At 34.2% G+C, this 17,139-nt stretch overlaps 1 protein-coding gene across 2 annotated transcripts; it reads left to right on the top strand.

Moving 5' to 3' along the window:
* Positions 1–3,918: 3,918 nt before the first annotated feature.
* Positions 3,919–13,722, top strand: LOC132614564 (beta-glucosidase 42). Of its 2 annotated transcripts, none has more exons than XM_060329030.1 (13): positions 3,919–4,180; positions 4,875–4,941; positions 4,990–5,063; positions 5,739–5,814; positions 7,793–7,867; positions 8,060–8,147; positions 8,813–9,038; positions 9,783–9,898; positions 10,742–10,956; positions 11,062–11,096; positions 11,178–11,280; positions 12,566–12,674; positions 13,308–13,722. In XM_060329030.1, the coding sequence occupies exons 1-13, from the start codon at positions 4,016–4,018 to the stop codon at positions 13,501–13,503; spliced, it is 1,545 nt and encodes a 514-aa protein (XP_060185013.1). In that variant the 5' UTR covers positions 3,919–4,015; the 3' UTR covers positions 13,504–13,722. The 2 variants fall into 2 exon arrangements, with proteins under 2 accessions (XP_060185013.1, XP_060185014.1); XM_060329031.1 differs by having other exon boundaries at positions 3,921–4,180; positions 5,005–5,063.
* The last annotated feature ends 3,417 nt before the right edge of the window (positions 13,723–17,139 follow it).

Below are 17,139 nucleotides of genomic sequence, written 5' to 3'. Positions count from 1 at the left end.
TTACTTGAGTCTCGGGTTCCCTAATATTTTCAGGAGTATTAGGATTAGTCAGATCTTGAATATCTTCATGATATTCTTTCATAGTGTCATTTTGATCATTTTTGGTGTTTCTTTTTCTAGGATTTTTATCCTTAGAACCCAATGGCCTACCACGCTTCAAGCGTGCATGAGATTCAGAGGCTATGACACTAGTAGATTTTCCCTTTGGGACATCAATTCGGATAGGCACATTCTCTGCAGGGATATGTGACTTAGTTATCCTTTTCAAATCAGTAAATGCGCTGGCATTTGATTTGCTATCTTTTGCAAGTGAATGATCTTCTGGATCTTCTGTTCACATATGGGGGCACGTGGATCAAAATGAGATAGTGATGGAACTTTCCACACAATTTCTCTTTTGATTTCTTTTCTCTCTCCCCCTAATTGTGAAAAATTTGTTTCATCAAATCGACAATCTGCAAATCGGGCAGTGAATAAATCTCCCGTCAATGGCTCAAGATAGCGAATAATAGAGGGTGATTCAAACCCAACATATATACCTAACCTTCTTTGGGGGCCCATCTTAGTATGCTGTGGTGGTGCTACAGGCACATATACAGCACAACCAAAGATTCGGAGATGAGCAATATTTGGTTCATGACCAAATACTAATTGTGACGGGGAATATTTATTATAATGAGTCGGTCTGAGACGAATAAGAGATGCTGCATGTAAGATAGCATGTCCCCAGACGATAGTGGGCAACCGTGTTTTCATAAGTAGTGGTCTTGCTATCAATTGTAGTCGTTTAATAAATGACTCAGCAAGGCCATTTTGGGTATGAACATGTGCTACAAAATGTTCAACTTTTATCTCAACTGATAAACAATAATCATCAAAAGATTGAGACGTAAATTCTCCGGCATTATCGAGGCGTATAGCCTTAATGGGATAATCCAGACACTGTGCCCTTAAGCGTATTATTTGTGCCAATAATTTCGCAAACGCCAGGTTTCGAGACGATAGGAGGCACACATGAGACCATCTTGAAGATGCGTCTATTAGGACCATAAAATATCTGAATGACCCGCAAGGTGGATGAATAGGTCCACATATATCCCTATGTATACGTTCTAGAAAAGCAGGGGATTCAATGTCAACTTTCATTGGCGATGGCTTAGCTATCAACTTACCCTGATAACAAGCAGCACATGAAAATTCACCACTTTCAAGAATCTTCAGGTTCTTAAGTGGATGCCTATTTGAATTTTCAATAATTCGTCTCATCATTATTGATCCAGGGTGACCTATTCGGTCATGCCAAAGCACAAAAGTACTTGAATCATTAAACTTCTGGTTTACGATCAAGTGTGCTTCAATTGTACTAATTTTTGCATAATACATACCAGAAGACAAAGTTGACAATTTCTCCAAAACATATTTCTGGCCGAAGTCATTCTTTGTAATGGCAAGATATTCATCATTTATTTCGTTTAATGTCTCAGCGTGATATGCATTACGGCGGATATCTTTGAAACTTAACAAGTTTTTTGGGGATTTAGAAGAGAATAATGCATCTTCTATAACAAGTTTCGTCCCCTTAGTCAGAAATATAGTAGCTCTTCCGGAGCATTCAATCAATTTCGAATTGCCAGAAATTGTATTAATATTTCCCCTTTTTCTACGCAAGTGAGAAAAGTATTTCTCATCTTTGAATATGGCATGTGTTGTTCCACTATCAATCACACAAATATCTTCATGATTGGTCATTGATCCAAATAAAATTTGAGGAATTTCCATAGATTCTTCAAAATGAAATAATAGATAAAGTGAATATCGAAGTAGATATTATGATTAGGCAAAGCATTACACACATTTTATTACATATATTACTATTTAAACAAAGCATTACACACACTTCATTTACATAAACATGGAAACATAACCACATACAAACGACACGTATGAAATATCTATGTTTTTACAGATCCATCACCGATCAAATGATCTATTTTTCCTTCAGGGAGTTCAAAGAAATCTGCCACATCTAGATGCATGGGCTCAACATTATCTTCAGAAATAAAATTTGCTTCGGCATCCTTTTCTGCCCTTTTGAGAGAGGCTTGATACATCATAATTAGGTGCTTTGGCGTACGACAGGTACGTGACCAGTGCCCCTTTCCTCCACATCGGAAGCATTTATTTTCTGAATTTTTCTTTTGCCCAGTTTCATACTTTTCATCCTTCCTTTTACACTGCTGGTGGTGAAGGGTATTATTTGGTGCAAGACGAGAATCATGATTAAAATTTCTTCCTTGACCACGGCCATGACCACGACTGGGGCCACGACCTCTTCCACGCCTAGAATGGCGAAAATGTGCCTCATTCACTTCAGGGAATGGGGCAGTACCAGTGGGTCGGCTTTCATGATTTTTCATTAATAATTCATTATGTTGTTTAGTCACTAGAAGATGTGCGATTAGATCAGAATATTTCTTGAACTTCATTTCTCGGTATTGCTGCTGCAGGAGCATACTCGAGGCAGGAAAAGTGGAGAATGTTTTCTCCAGCATAGCATGATCAGTGATATTTTCACCACATAATTTCAACTGAGAAATAATTTTAAACATGGCAGAATTATATGCTTTAATAGATTTAAAATCTTGTAGCCTTAAATGGAGCCAATCAAAACGTGCTTGTGGAAGTATGACCATCTTCAGGTAGTCATGTCTATCTTTTAAATTATTCCACAGAGTAAGAGGATCTTTAACAGTGAGATATTCCATTTTCAAGTCCTCATCAAGGTGATGGTGAAGGAATATCATTGCCTTGGCACGGTCTTGGTTTGATGCCTCATTTTTATCTTTGATGGTGTCTGCCAGACCCATCGCATTAAGGTGAATTTCGGCATCAAGAATCCAAGACATATAGCTATTGTCGGATATATCTAAGGCTACAAATTCACGTTTAGTAAGATTTGCCATTAGTAAAGGGAAATAGAAAATCAATACCTTCGAGGCTTTTAAAGTATTTGCTCGGAACGGCAGAGTCTCGTGCTGATAACGTGTTATAAAATGAAGCTAAAAGAGTAATAATATTAAAGGATGAAAACTATAAACATAGAGTGACAAAGATGAGAGATTTTATTATTCTTCCAAATGTGTTTTAAGTACATTACATATGAAAACTTATGCCTCTATTTATAGTGCTACATATGCATTCAATATATGAGATAATGGAAGAACCATTAATATGGTGGAAGATAATGGAAGAACCATTAATATGGTGGAAGATAATGAAAGAGGTATTATATTTATGTAGTGGACATCCATTCTATATTTCATAACACATTCCACGTACTACTATTTTTTGAGGATCTTTATAAACTTCACTATTATAAAATGTTTTTATTTATAAAAAGTCCATAATCACGAAAACTTTGAAACTTCTATCAAAGACATGACAAGAAACGCAAAAACAAAGAGAAAAGGTTCAATTGATCAAAATAAAATTATGATGACGTAGTAAATGTTTAATTAGATATTTCAGATCTAAATTTTGAGTATAATTGTCTTTATTAAAAGTCATTTATTTTAATATCAGACTTTTTGAATTTAATTTGGTTTCAGTTTTGGTATAAATTCAAATTTAATAAAGGGCAAACTATCAAAAATACCTCTATTTTGAAAAAAGAGCTAAAAATATTCTTCGAACTTATTTTGGATAAAAAATATCTCTCTCATCCTTAAAGTTTTCAAATATACCCCTATCCTGACGGAAATTATTTCCCAAAATAACAAAAAATTATTTTTTAAATCCATTTCATCATTTAAATCCGATCCAACTAAATAATAACCTATAAATTTCCCTTATTTCCCCCAGTTGCTTCATACTGTGGACATTTGTCTATGGACCCCTTAGACCACTCACTTTCACTCATGAGTCATGACTAGATAGATTTCACACTTCACTTCCATTTTTCTATAGTTCAATTTTGTTGCAAATCATTTGTTCCATTTAGAAACATATAACATAAATGGAAACAAATTCAAGTGTAAAATCAAGAAAGCTAATAATGGGTTTAGAGAAAAAGAAAGCAATAGAGAAAGAATGGAACAATATTTATAGCTCTAAGCACCAACTCTCTTGTGCTGACTTCCCTTCTCACTTTGTCTTTGGTGTTGCCACTTCTGCTTATCAGGTTTCTTCCATTTGGCTATATAGCTTCGAGTTTATCTGAAGTCAGTACTTTCAACACATAGTTTTATTAGAAAAATAACACTCTATCTCTATTGGAGAAAATATTTACCCGAAATGGCCCCTTTATACATTATTATAGTATACTGTTGTATATCGTGTGTATAAACACTGCTGCAAAAAAAGCTGGTTATGCAGATGTAAATTAAAAATATGAATACGTGAGATGTAATATTTTATGCTGGACTATATATTTTTGAAACTATCCGTAATTTTATTCATTAAAATAGTTGTACTACTTATTTAATATTTGCTAGTACTTAGTTTATTGAATTCATGTCTTGTTAAAATTTGCAGTGGTGACTTTTTTAGTTTCTAATCAAAATAGGTTTTGTGCTATTATAAATAAGCGTGTTACTGGCTATTTTCATGTGTAGTAGAGGACAATTTGGAGATCATTCAAAGATTTATGAGATTCTGAATAAAATATTTTCTTTCAAAAACAAGAAATAATAGATTTGAACCCATACTTTTAAAAATACGATAGGTTCAATGTTAAAATTTTAAAGGTTGAACCCATGAAACTTAAATCCTGGATTCGCCTATGCTCCTCCTATCAATTTTTTTTGGGGCAGTGTTTTATTTTATCTCCCATTTTGTAATATTTTTTCTTTTTGAATTTTGGTATATGGAAAAAGGTTGAAGGTGGAAGCAAAGAGGGAGGAAGGGGTCCTAGCATATGGGATTCTTTTTCACATACTCAAGGTAAAAATGGTCAATTCTCTGCTTGTACTTTTTCTTTTTTCATTGAAGTTTTGTTTTTGTTAGGCAAAATATGTGATGGAAGCACCGGGAATGTGGCTGTTGATCAGTATCATCGCTACAAGGTAGCCGTTTCTCTTTTTAATTTATATATTTTTTTTGTCAGTTTTAGTATTAAAAACTTATTTGGATGGTTGTTACATATTGTATTGTATCGTATTCTTACTTTAAATACAATGTTTGTTTTGATTGTTACTTAAATATTTATTGAATCGCATGGTTAAATCCATCATAAAAGTCTCATTTTATGTAACGACCGATTTGGTGTGATCGCATCGTTACCTTATTTTTTTCTTCTCATTTTTCCTTTGCTTATTATTTAATAATTTTATATTATCCTTTGCCCTACGCTTTCATAATCCCGTACTCTACTTTTCTTTATAATATTGTAAGTTTATTCTTCAGATTGTTGATGTGTGGTATTATGTAACGGCGGGAACGATATAATCTATCCAAATGTTGCATTCATCAAACCAAGACAGTGCCATACAATACAATACAATACAAAATGTTATGAAACGATATGCAACAACCATCCAAACAAGCTAACAAAACAATATAATTTGGAATTGGGATCGGAAAAGTTTACTTTCTTTTGAACCTTAAGTTTGCCTTGTGGGTGGTGTCGAAAAAGATAAATACTTTGTGTTTTGCTATTGCTTTTGTTGATATACTTTGTTCTTATTCATGGCAGTGATTTTTTGCTTTTTTGTGTTTAATTTTGTTCTTTTAAAATACAGGAAGATATTGAGCTCATATCCAAGATGGGATTTAAGGCTTATCGTTTTTCAATATCGTGGAGTCGCATCTTTCCTGGTATTAAGTTTTTCATTTTTTTATAACCGTGGTGTCGAGGCTAGCTGTGCAAAGTTTCAATTATTGATTGCAAGTTTGAGAAAACTTGTTTCCTTTCTTAAATTTTATATCCAGTCAAACAGTGCAAACATTCTAGCTTTTTCATTTTGGTTGTGAGCAATCTCTGTTGATATCAACTGCTCTCCCAGGTAAAGACAACTTTCTTTGTGGTATAGATTAAGAAAAAAAAAAAAAAAACATTAGCGCTAGGAGACTACCTTCTCCATTTCCAATTTAAGTTCAAAATGGAGGTAGTCTATGTGAATTTTGTAAGAAGAAACTTGTCATTTTCAAAAGTTAAAAGAATATGAAATGATCTAAAAAGGAAATGGTGATGGTTAAATCTGAAAGTTTTCGTGGAATAAGCTGGTCCTAAATGGTGTAGGAAATGCACATTTATAACAAAGATCAATGCATAAGGTGCTTTTCGTTTGGTGATGTCGATGGAGTAACAATGTCTAAATAATCAAACCCTAAATGTCTTCAGTATATATCGAGTTTAGAGACTTAGATATGCATTAACATAAGAAGGATAAGAAAGAAAAGGCAAAGAATCTACTGTCAAAAAAATACATTTTTTTTCTTATCTGTCAAAAAAGAAGGCAAGGAATATGAAGGATTCACTTCCAGTGTACCACAGGAATTATGATCATATTAGGCTGCAGGTATTTTTATTTTCTGGATAAGAAAAACATCACCAAGGACGTGCTGATGTATGCAAAAATAATTTAATAATGTACGGGGCTTCTGAAATCCCTAAAGACTAGAGGAGTTGTTGTGGCCTAAAAGGAGTTCGTTGACAACTTAACAATACTAAAAGGAAGGTGCGTTTTTCACTTGGTTAGCAATGAGAGAGGTGATCTTGATGGCTGAGAATTTGAGGAAGAGGAAGATTACTTGCGTCAGCTGGTGCTTCATGTGTAAGTGCTTGGGGAAAGATGTGGATCACCTCCTTCTACATTGTCGAGCAGTTTTGATATGTTTTGGTATACATTGGGTGATATGTTTTGTTATACATTGGGTGAGGCTGGACACTGTGAAAGAATTGTTGTTCAGCTGGAGCAGTGGAAGATGGAGGAAACACAAGGCATAGAAGGTTTCTCTACTTGCACGTATGTGGGTCGTGTGAAGGGAGAGAAATAGGAGAGCTTTCGAAGGGGTGTAGATTGTGATTTTACACTGTTGAGGAATAGCCTTTCTTCCCTTATTTCTTTTTGGTACATCCATGAAGTTCCTTTATGCGTAGAAAAGTGGGTGTTGTTTGTAGAAATATCTCTTTAAAGCTTTTTTACTTTTTTGTATACTGCTTGTATACGTAAATTTCATGCCCAAACATTCAATTAAACTTTTTTATTTTATCAAAAAGACAACTTAGCAGGACAGCTCAAAAAGCATAGATTTCCGTATGAAGATGTCGTTGATCTATTGTTCATTCCCTAAAGACTATTTTTATTCTCCTCAAACTAAGATTTTTCCATTTTGAAAGAGGATTGAAAAGTGTGCTAAAAATTTCTTGAGTTTTTTCAGTAACTTACAGTTATATATCTTGTGAGGTGCAACTAGAGAGAGCAAACTAGTTCTTTGTTCTCTCAAGTCATAAATTATAAGGTCCTGACCTTGTTATTTTCTAATTAAACCATTTCTTGGGGAATTATGTAGTAAAATATCCGTGTTATAGGCTGACAGATTCAACCTACACTTATTATAGCTTGGGGCTTCAGTTATGCTGGATATCGTGCAACTTGGAGCACGTCAATTTCTTGCTTAATCTGTGTTATTCCATCTTTTAATGAATAAGAAATTCTACAGCCATTTACCATACCTACATTAGGTCACTACACGAGTTTTATGCCTGGTGGCAACTCTGATCTGAATTTTTGTGATATTAGTCACTGTAATATCTTGTAGTTTTTTTATAAGGTCTTCTCCACTTGTGTAGACGGCTTGTGGACCAAAATCAACCATGAAGGCATAAAGTACTACGATAACATTATTGATGCTCTTCTTGAAAGGGGTAAGATGTTATCCATAATATCAAGAATGCTTTTCTTCATTAAAGCAAATAATATGTAGCCTTTGGTTTTATGTATACAAATCTACCGGCTGTTTCTACTCTGTAAATATAACAACGAAGTGAAGGTTTTATACTGATTAAAATATTTCCTGTTTTGTCCTTTAATGATGAATTTTTGCCATGTTTTTCCAGGCATTGAGCCTTATATAACATTGTACCATTGGGATCTCCCTTTGAATCTTCAGGAATCTTGTGGAGGCTGGTTAGATGAACAAACTGTGTAAGCTCCAGTCCTTCAATTTTCCTCTGGTAATTAACCATTACAATCTTTTTATGCTTATAACAGAGTGGGTGGTGCATATGGAATTCTAATTCTGTATCATAAACTTTACTTTTTCGACATGATTTTTGGTATTATTAGATCTGATGGAACACTAATGTCTCGGTTTGCTGAAAATGCTGTAAAGTGAATGTACGGTATTGTGATCTTAGACCGAATTCCATATAAAGTGTAGCATTTATGATTCTCTGAATCTGATTGAGCCTTTTGTTTAATTAATATATGTTAGTCATAGGTTTCTGAAGGAATATTATATGAGGATCTTCCGCTTCCAAGTAGTTCCTGATTGATGTGATTATGATTGTAATGTTCCTCTCCGTGAATGCCTATGAACTTGTGTGGGCATAAAAAACCAAGCACCTCATTATTTTTTCAGAATATCCGTGGAGTTTTAGTTATATCTCCTGCTTATGAACTTTTGCCTTACCTAAACGCTTGAGTTAGCTAGTCATTCTTTTAAATGTTTAGATTTCCTTTTGAAGAAGGCAGGCTTTTTCTTATTCAATTAAACTGCTAGTCAAGTTTGTTTATCCACGTTCCTTGTGGAATACTTTGTTGATAATAACCTCCTAACAACAACTTGGCTTTTTGCGGCAAATATTTAGAAAATATTTTGCCATCTATGCAGAGACTTGCTTTGCTAGCTTTGGCAATAGAGTGAAGAAGTGGATTACAATTAATGAACCTCTTCAGACAGCTGTGAATGGATATTGGACTGGTATACATGCACCTGGAAAAAGTGAAAGTTCTTCTACTGAACCATTCTTGGTAGCACACAATCAGCTGTTGGCACATGCAGAAGCTGTTTCCATCTACAGAAATAAATTTAAGGTAGCCTTACAGTTCGAGAGTTACTCTTACTTCTCAGAAAATGTTATTTGAAATTCTTCCATTCAGAGTTCTCTATCTCACTGATATATTGACTTAACTGTTGTAGCTAAAGTTTCTGTGATTACTTTCTTTTCTACGTTATTCTATCCCGACTTAACCTCCGTAGAGAAAATGACAAAAATGATCCCTTATGTTTGAGGATAGGTTAAAAAATAGTCCTTAAGTATGTACTAAACACTTTTGGTCCCTTAAGTTTGCCCAAAGTTAACACCTTTAGTCAGTCAAATATTTAACAATTTATGTTCGTTAGATTTGATGGAAACAATGGAAAAAAAGATTTAACCATAAACACCAACAAAGTCTCATCAAATCCTAAAATATTCAGCACTAAAAAGATTTAACCATATCAAATAGCTTCACCAGGCTCTAGAAATAAATCAAAAATAGCAGAAACTACAAATATTGTACCTCTAAATCTGAATTCATACTAATTTCATTCTTTTTCATAGTTCCTGCCAAATCTAATAGGCAGAGTTCGGTAAATATTTGATGGAGACTAAAAGTGTTATCTTTTAGCAAAGTTGAAGGACCAAAACTTATTAAGTGCATACTTAAGGGACTATTTTGAACCTACCCTCAAACATAAGGGACTCTTTTGTCATTTCTCACCTCCGTAAGAAGTTGGGGATGTCACTTTTCTACTCTGTCGATTGGTGATGATATTGGCGGGTTTTATAATTACAGGATGAGCAAGGAGGGGAAATAGGCCTGGTGGTGGATTGTGAATGGCCTGAACCTTTATCAGATAATTTAGAGGACAAAGCTGCTGCAACAAGGCACCTTGATTTTCAGCTTGGATGGTACTTTTTGTTATGTCTGTCTTAGTCAGCCAAGAGTTATTGTTAGAAAGGATAGCTTAATGTGGAGAGACCCAACAAAATGCTAGCCCAGTCGGTTATAAGAACTGTATCTCAGAGATGGTCCAGATATCTGTTAGAATAGGTATTATCTGTTGCATGAGGTACTAAACACTGTGACTTGGGTAACAGTAATGATTTCGTAAAGAAGACAATTTGAATAGTGAATTTTGATTCATTGCTAAAGAGAGAATGTATTTTAAGTATTCATCTTTCATCTCAGGTCGAGCAGCTGAAAGCCTAACATATTTCAGTTACTTACCAAGAAAATTACCCAAAAAAGGGACTAAAATATTTTCACTTAAACTGAAAAATTTGATCATGAGCTACATTAATCTGTTTATCATCATTTTTGTGAATCAATTAGTGGGAGAAATAAATGTCTTGCTTAAAATCCATGAAATTGTGGACTCTTTCGTCAAGGCGTTCGGAGGAAAGGTCACACTCACCCTCTTTATTGTGAGTTACTACTAAGTTTGATTCAGCTCCTTGAAACAACTTTATGCAATGATATGAAACTTAATCTTCTTGAGGCTCTAGGCCTTGTTACTTCTAACTTTCTATGTATCGATCTGAAAATCTGGTACATATTATCTTTTAAACTATGTATATAGTCAATATAAGGTATCAACCGTCCACTTGCTCTTTTATGTTTGGGAGGCATATATCAAACACAGGAAAAGAAGGTTGCAAGTGTAAAGTTGATTAAGCGCGATTTGTACCAGATAAAAGGGATTTTTCTTAATAATTTTAGTTTTCTGTAATTTCTAACCAAAATTCTAACAGGTACCTGGATCCAATATTTTTCGGAGATTATCCTGAAAGCATGCGTGAAAGACTTGGAGACAGGCTTCCAAAATTTTCACAGCGAGACAAGGAGTTGCTTAAACGTTCGTTGGACTTCATTGGTCTGAATCACTATACTTCAAGATTTGTTGGTCATGCAGCAAATAGTCGTGAAGAGAATGACTTCTATAAATTACAGGATGTAGAGATAATTGGTATGTGAGACCTAAACAACTTTTGTCGTATGTTAGATTTTTCTAGTCCATAAACATGTGAGTACTTTCCTAAGTTAACTTATGTTTTTTTCTCTCTTTGTTTAGCTGAATGGGAAGGAGGAGAGGTGATCGGTGAGAAAGTATGGGTGATCTCTATTTTCCAGTTCCTTGGATGTATATATTGGACATCTCATATACTGAAAATGTGAAACTTCATGCAGGCGGCATCTTCATGGCTTTATATAGTTCCTTGGGGAATTCGGAAAGTTCTTAATTATATTGCAGAGAGATATGGCAATCCACCAGTCTACATCACTGAGAATGGTAATGCACAGGTTTATATCACCAGTTCTTAATTATATTGCAGAAAGATATAACTTTTCACCCATCAAGAGGAGGTTCTTGTAAGGGTGTAGTACATAGGTTTTCGTTGCTCTCTTTGCTCGGAATTCAGAGGTGTCGTCCAACTTGTCTAGCTTAATACAACTACTACTCTATACATGTATGTGTGTATGTTACTCGATCCCATAAATATTACTCCCTCCGTCCCAATTTATTTGAAGGTGTTTGACTGTGCACGGAGTTTAAGAATGAAAGAAAGACTTTTAAAACTTGTGGTCCAAATATGTCCGAGATGTTCGTGTGGCTATAAATCACCTCATTAAGGGTAAAATGAGAAGTTTAAAGTTAATTGTTACTAAATATAGAAAGGTGTCATTCTTTTTGCGACCGACAACAAAGGTTAGAGTGTCACATAAATTGGGATGGAAGGAGTACTATCATTTAAGCTTTTTCAATACAATTTTAGATTGACGAAATTTTTCCATGCCTTTATGTAAAAAAAAATATCTTACTAAGAAACTTCCCGTTACTTAAAATTGGAAGGATCTTTTGAAGCAAAAGATTTATTAAAAAATATGACAATGTATCTGTAAACGAGACAATTTTGGGACATCCCATATTGGAAAGAGTGAATTTTCTTTAATGGAGGGAGTAATTATTTCTTTGTCTAACCATCCTTCATGGAGGGAAGGGGGTCAGTTTAATTTATTTATTTTTTTCTGAAAAAAAGAAGAAGAAAAGAAAGTCAGTCGAGAGGCTTTTGAGTGTATCGCTCACCCGGTGTCAAAAGGCATGCGCTAAACTTGTCTGTTCTGGTGGTTTTGGCACTCTGCAAAATCCATGCTTGCTGGTTTACATGATGAAATCGAGCATGATTTTCCACTGAATGCAGTACTTCAGTTTATGGTCAGAGCACTTTCGTTGTCATTCTTGTTTGGGGGAAGCAATGGTTCCTGGCTGGACAATCAAATGACTATGGCCTACCCTGCAATAACAATGTGCTATGAGGTCAAAACAGTGTAGTGAAAACAAATAAATTGTTGTTCTCTTGATAGGTTTTGACATGTCAGCTGCTATTTGAGCTTGCCTAATGGACAATACTTCCAACTGTTTAAATAACCGTGTGGCATGCCACATGAATTATGTTAAAGAATATTTTCATTTTCAAACTTACTACTAACACTTTGATGAATGCTTGTGATAATTCAAACCAGATGATTACCCAATTCAGTTTTTTTTCTCTTGTAATTTCACTTTTCATGTTCAGGAATGGATGATGAAGACGAAGACACATCTCCTCTCCATGAGATGTTGGATGACGAATTGAGAATTTCTTACTTCAAGGCGTACCTTGCTGCTATTCATCAGGCAATCTTGTGCGTACTCTCACAAATCTGTGTTTAACAGGCCTCGTGTTATAAACATGTATTGACATCAACGTGCAATAATGATTATTGGTTGATTCCTGCCTATCTTAGTAGCTCATTGTTCAGAATATTCTCTTGGCTGCATTCTTTCAAACTTCTATTTGTCAATCATCCAAATTATAGGAATTACTTGCCTCTCGAAATATTCTGCTTCATTCAGTTTTAGCATTTTAGCCATCGATAGGAAAGCTTCAGCAAATATGAGATCTCCTACTCGTCTCATCTTAAACTCTTCTTTCCAGAAACAGTTGGCATCCGCTGTTGTTCCCGGTGCCAAAAGGAAAAAGTAGTTTAAGTTCTTGATAATGGTCCCTGCCAAAGTTTGGTTGGATATACTTTACCTAGTCCAACTTCTTAGCACAACAAATGACTGGTATAATACAAGGAGAGCACAAGTTTTGATGCATGATATTTTTGCATTCACATCATAAATACTTGAACATTTGTGAATGGCTTCTGGATGCATAATTCTTATATTACGGGATCAATCAAATTTTGTTTTATATTTATCATTTGTCTGGATGGCTGCGCCTTTGCCTACATTCTATACATATTAACAAAGACCTACATTTGTCTCGACAGGGATGGTGCTAATGTGAGAGGTTATTTTGCGTGGTCATTGCTAGATAACTTCGAGTGGAATCTGGGTTATACAAAACGCTTTGGTTTGATATATGTGGACTTCAAGAATGGGCTAACACGGCATCTAAAATCTTCTGCTTACTGGTTCATGAGATTCTTGAAAGGTGGACAAGTAAAACATGGGAAAGAAGACTAGCTAACTTCTGGTGTTATGTAGTTAGCTTATGTATTTTCTCACTTATTCCTTTTCTGGTTTTCTAGTGACTATCACTGTACTCAGCTTGTAAGGCTTTTATATGGAAAACATTTTTTCTTTCTTGTATTATAGGTGTAATAATAACTCTCCTTGTTTGGCTCAAGGTGCCTGATAAAGGAGTCTGTGAACTCACTGTCTAATGGATTTATCTTATATGTATTGACAGTCCTAGGAAATGTCTGATACTGTATTTGTAGCAGTTGTTGCTTATTAGAATTCCTTATGATGTGCAACTGAAACAGGTTCTTGCGAATGGTAAAAGGGTGGTTGGATGTGGAGTCTGTTTTTATTTTACCGGAGGGGTTTGTCGTATTTCTCCCAAGATGAAAGAAAATATTGACAGTGTCTTTTCCCAGCTATCGCCCTACTAAACATGTCAAAAATATAGTGACCTCTCTTATTCTACAGTCCAGGTTTTTTTTTTTTTTTTGTTTTTTGAATTCCCAAAAAAAGGGTTGTTTTATGTGCTTTATTAAATACTCTTTCCATCTCATAATAAGTGTCACCTTAGCCAAAAATACGCATATTAACAAACCAATAATGCAATGTAAAGTTTATTAAACTACCCCTTTATAATAAAAATAAATTATTTTTCCCTTTTGATTAGAGCATGCATAAAAAGTAAGCCTTTTAACATTGAGAATCCAACAATACCAAGTTTTTATGTGTTTTTTGTCTTAAATACATAAATTTGTCAGTTTTTGTCTAAGGGCAAAGTAGGAAAAACTTGTCAATATATGCATTGATTTCCTAAGATGACACTTATTATGAAATAAAAAAATTTAACTAAAGTGACACTTATTATGGGACGGAGGGAGTACTTCCTAATGATAAAGAAGTGAATATTGCCAAGATAATGTGGAAGCGACAACCTGATTTCACAGCATTGATGTATATTATTACTTTATTACTATTTTACTTTACTTTACGTTACTACTATTTTATTTTATATTTATATATATATATATATATATATATATATATATATAATTCTATTTATATATATATAGTATATATATATTATATATATTATATATATATATTTATTATTATTATTTTTTTTTTTTTTTTTTTTTTTTTTTTTTACTATATAGAAAAGGGACTTGGGGGTACGAACACCACTTTAAGCAATTGCACCAGAAGCAGTACAAATTGTACTGTCCACTTGGCCCATCTTTTTCCCTATCATACTTGGGCAGTTGGGCTTATCTCATTAGTGATTTCATTTGTTTGCTCTTCTCCTGTTAAGAAGTGTACTTCAATGTCCCTCCTTCTGCAACACGTGTTCCAGTGGTGATTCAGGATTTCCACTTACGGTGTTCGGAAAATAACTGAACTACTTGAGCTAGCCTTTTACATTTGTTCAGAGTGTTCAAAAATTAATATATGTACATGAACACAAAAAAATTATCCTAAATATACACTGTAATTTTTTGTCCAGGGTGTTCGGGTGAACACCCTAGGCTAGGAGTACATCCGCCCCTGACGTGTTCCCCTTCTTAATAATTTATATTTCTATTCTATTATATATAGTGTGGTGAGATGACTAACACAACTTTGAAATTTTGTACCAAAAGACATATACCGGAATACTCTTATCATGTATACACATATACACTTATTTATTTTTTTCGTGCATTTTTACTTATTCACTTTTGACTTTTCACATTCTCTTTAAGAATTAATAAATGAAGTACTCTCTTCGTCCCATATTAAGTGTGGTAGGAGGACTAACACAACTTTGAAATTTTGTACCAAAAGCTTTATAAATTGTACATGCAATGAATGCTTATACTAAAAGCTACTCCCTCTGTTTCAATTTATGTGAACCTATTTCCTTTTTAGTCCTTGCCAAAATGAATGACCTCTTTCCTAATTTGGAAACAAATTCACTTTATGAAGTGATTTACAGCCACACAAATATTCAAGACTTATTTTGAACCACAAGTTTCAAAAGTCTTCACTCTTTCTTAAATGTCGTGCCTAGTCAAATCCGTTCACATAAATTGAAACGGAGGGAGTATATAACTTGTACACTTTAACCAACTACTTTTTAATCCCACGTGGACATATGTCATAGTACTTAATATTTATTCTCTTCTCATGTATACACATATACTGTTACATCCGGCATTTTTGTATATTCGGAAAAATTCGAAATAAATTTGGCTTGTAAGAAATGAGGCCATATTTTGGTTCTAGCCAACATGTGTGCGTTACTCATGAAAAATATTGGTGCGGGAATTCGAAGGAAGGCCAAGGGCAAAAATTGGGATTTCGGAAATTAGTTTCGGGAATTACAAAAAAATAAAAAAAATAATAAGATTTCTATGGAATTGGGCTCAAAGAATTACAAGAAAACTTAGGCCAATTTAGGAGGCCCAACCGGCCATGGCCCAACAAAAAGACCCAAGCCCATGAATCATTAAATTCATGAGATAAATATGGGTAAGGGGTCAAAGTCTTCATTTGGAAGAACTTTCAAGAACACACACAAAAAAAAAAAAAAAAAAAAAAGGAGGGCAAGAGCTATAGGGGTTTCGGCCCCCCTTCATGAAAAAAAAAGAAATTTTTTTTCCAAGCCTCAACCTTGATGCAAGAAGTATAATTTTCTTGAATTTTTAACAAGTGTAAGACCCTCTCCAACTTGGTACAATTATCTTGGCAAGAGGACAACTCTAGTGGCAAGTGGGAATTTTGGTAAGAAGGTAAGAATTTCATGTCTTTATCATGTTATGGAAGGTGTATGCATGTTGTAGAGTGTGGAATTGAGTAAAGAGTATGAAACTTGTATGTTATGTGTGTGAATATGTGTTGGCCGTGAGTGTGTGTCAATGTATAGATAATATGAGTTGAATTTTTATGTTGTATTCTAGTTGTGGATATGGTGTAATTCACATTGGAAATGAAAGTTGAATGAATTTAATGGAACTTGGAGAAAGTAGGTGTTGGCCGTGTGGTATGGAGTTGAGATGAAAGTGAATTGATTTTGTTTGATATGTTAATTGTGTTGTTATGGCTTTGTGAAGTAGATGGAAGAATAATGGGTTAAGCTAACATGAAGAATTTGTTGTTAAGTTGTTGTCGGAAAGTATGTCGTTTTAGTATGATCTTATGAAATTAAGAAAATGAAGTGGTTAAGGTGCAAATTATGATTAATGTTGATGAACTTGGAAGATGGAAATGTGTTATGAACTTGTATGTTAAAGATTAGGAGAATTGGATAAATTATGGCTTTGATGGAAAGTTTGCATGTTTTGTATATCTTGTGTATATCTTGTGTATATATTGTAGAAATGTTGTGATATACTTCCGAATGGTATTGTAATGACCTTGATTAATAATGAAGGTGAAAATATTGAGATGGAGTTGGAAATGCGAAGTTCGAAATGAGAGTTATTGTACTATGTTGGAAGGAGGACTAATTAGTCTATATTGTGTTTTGTAGTTGTTGTTGGTATTGTTGTTGGGTTGGTTGTTGCTATTCTGAGCCGAGTTGTATTCTCGGGGTGTCGCATTTATAGGGGAAGTGCTGCCGAAATTTCGGTAGGCAAGCATTGGTTAAGATTGAAATTT

This window comes from Lycium barbarum, chromosome 10 (assembly GCF_019175385.1).
Source record: "Lycium barbarum isolate Lr01 chromosome 10, ASM1917538v2, whole genome shotgun sequence".
Lineage (NCBI taxonomy): Eukaryota > Viridiplantae > Streptophyta > Magnoliopsida > Solanales > Solanaceae > Lycium > Lycium barbarum.
Note: the sequence above shows the minus strand (reverse complement) of the source record. Positions and strands in the feature narration are given on the sequence as shown.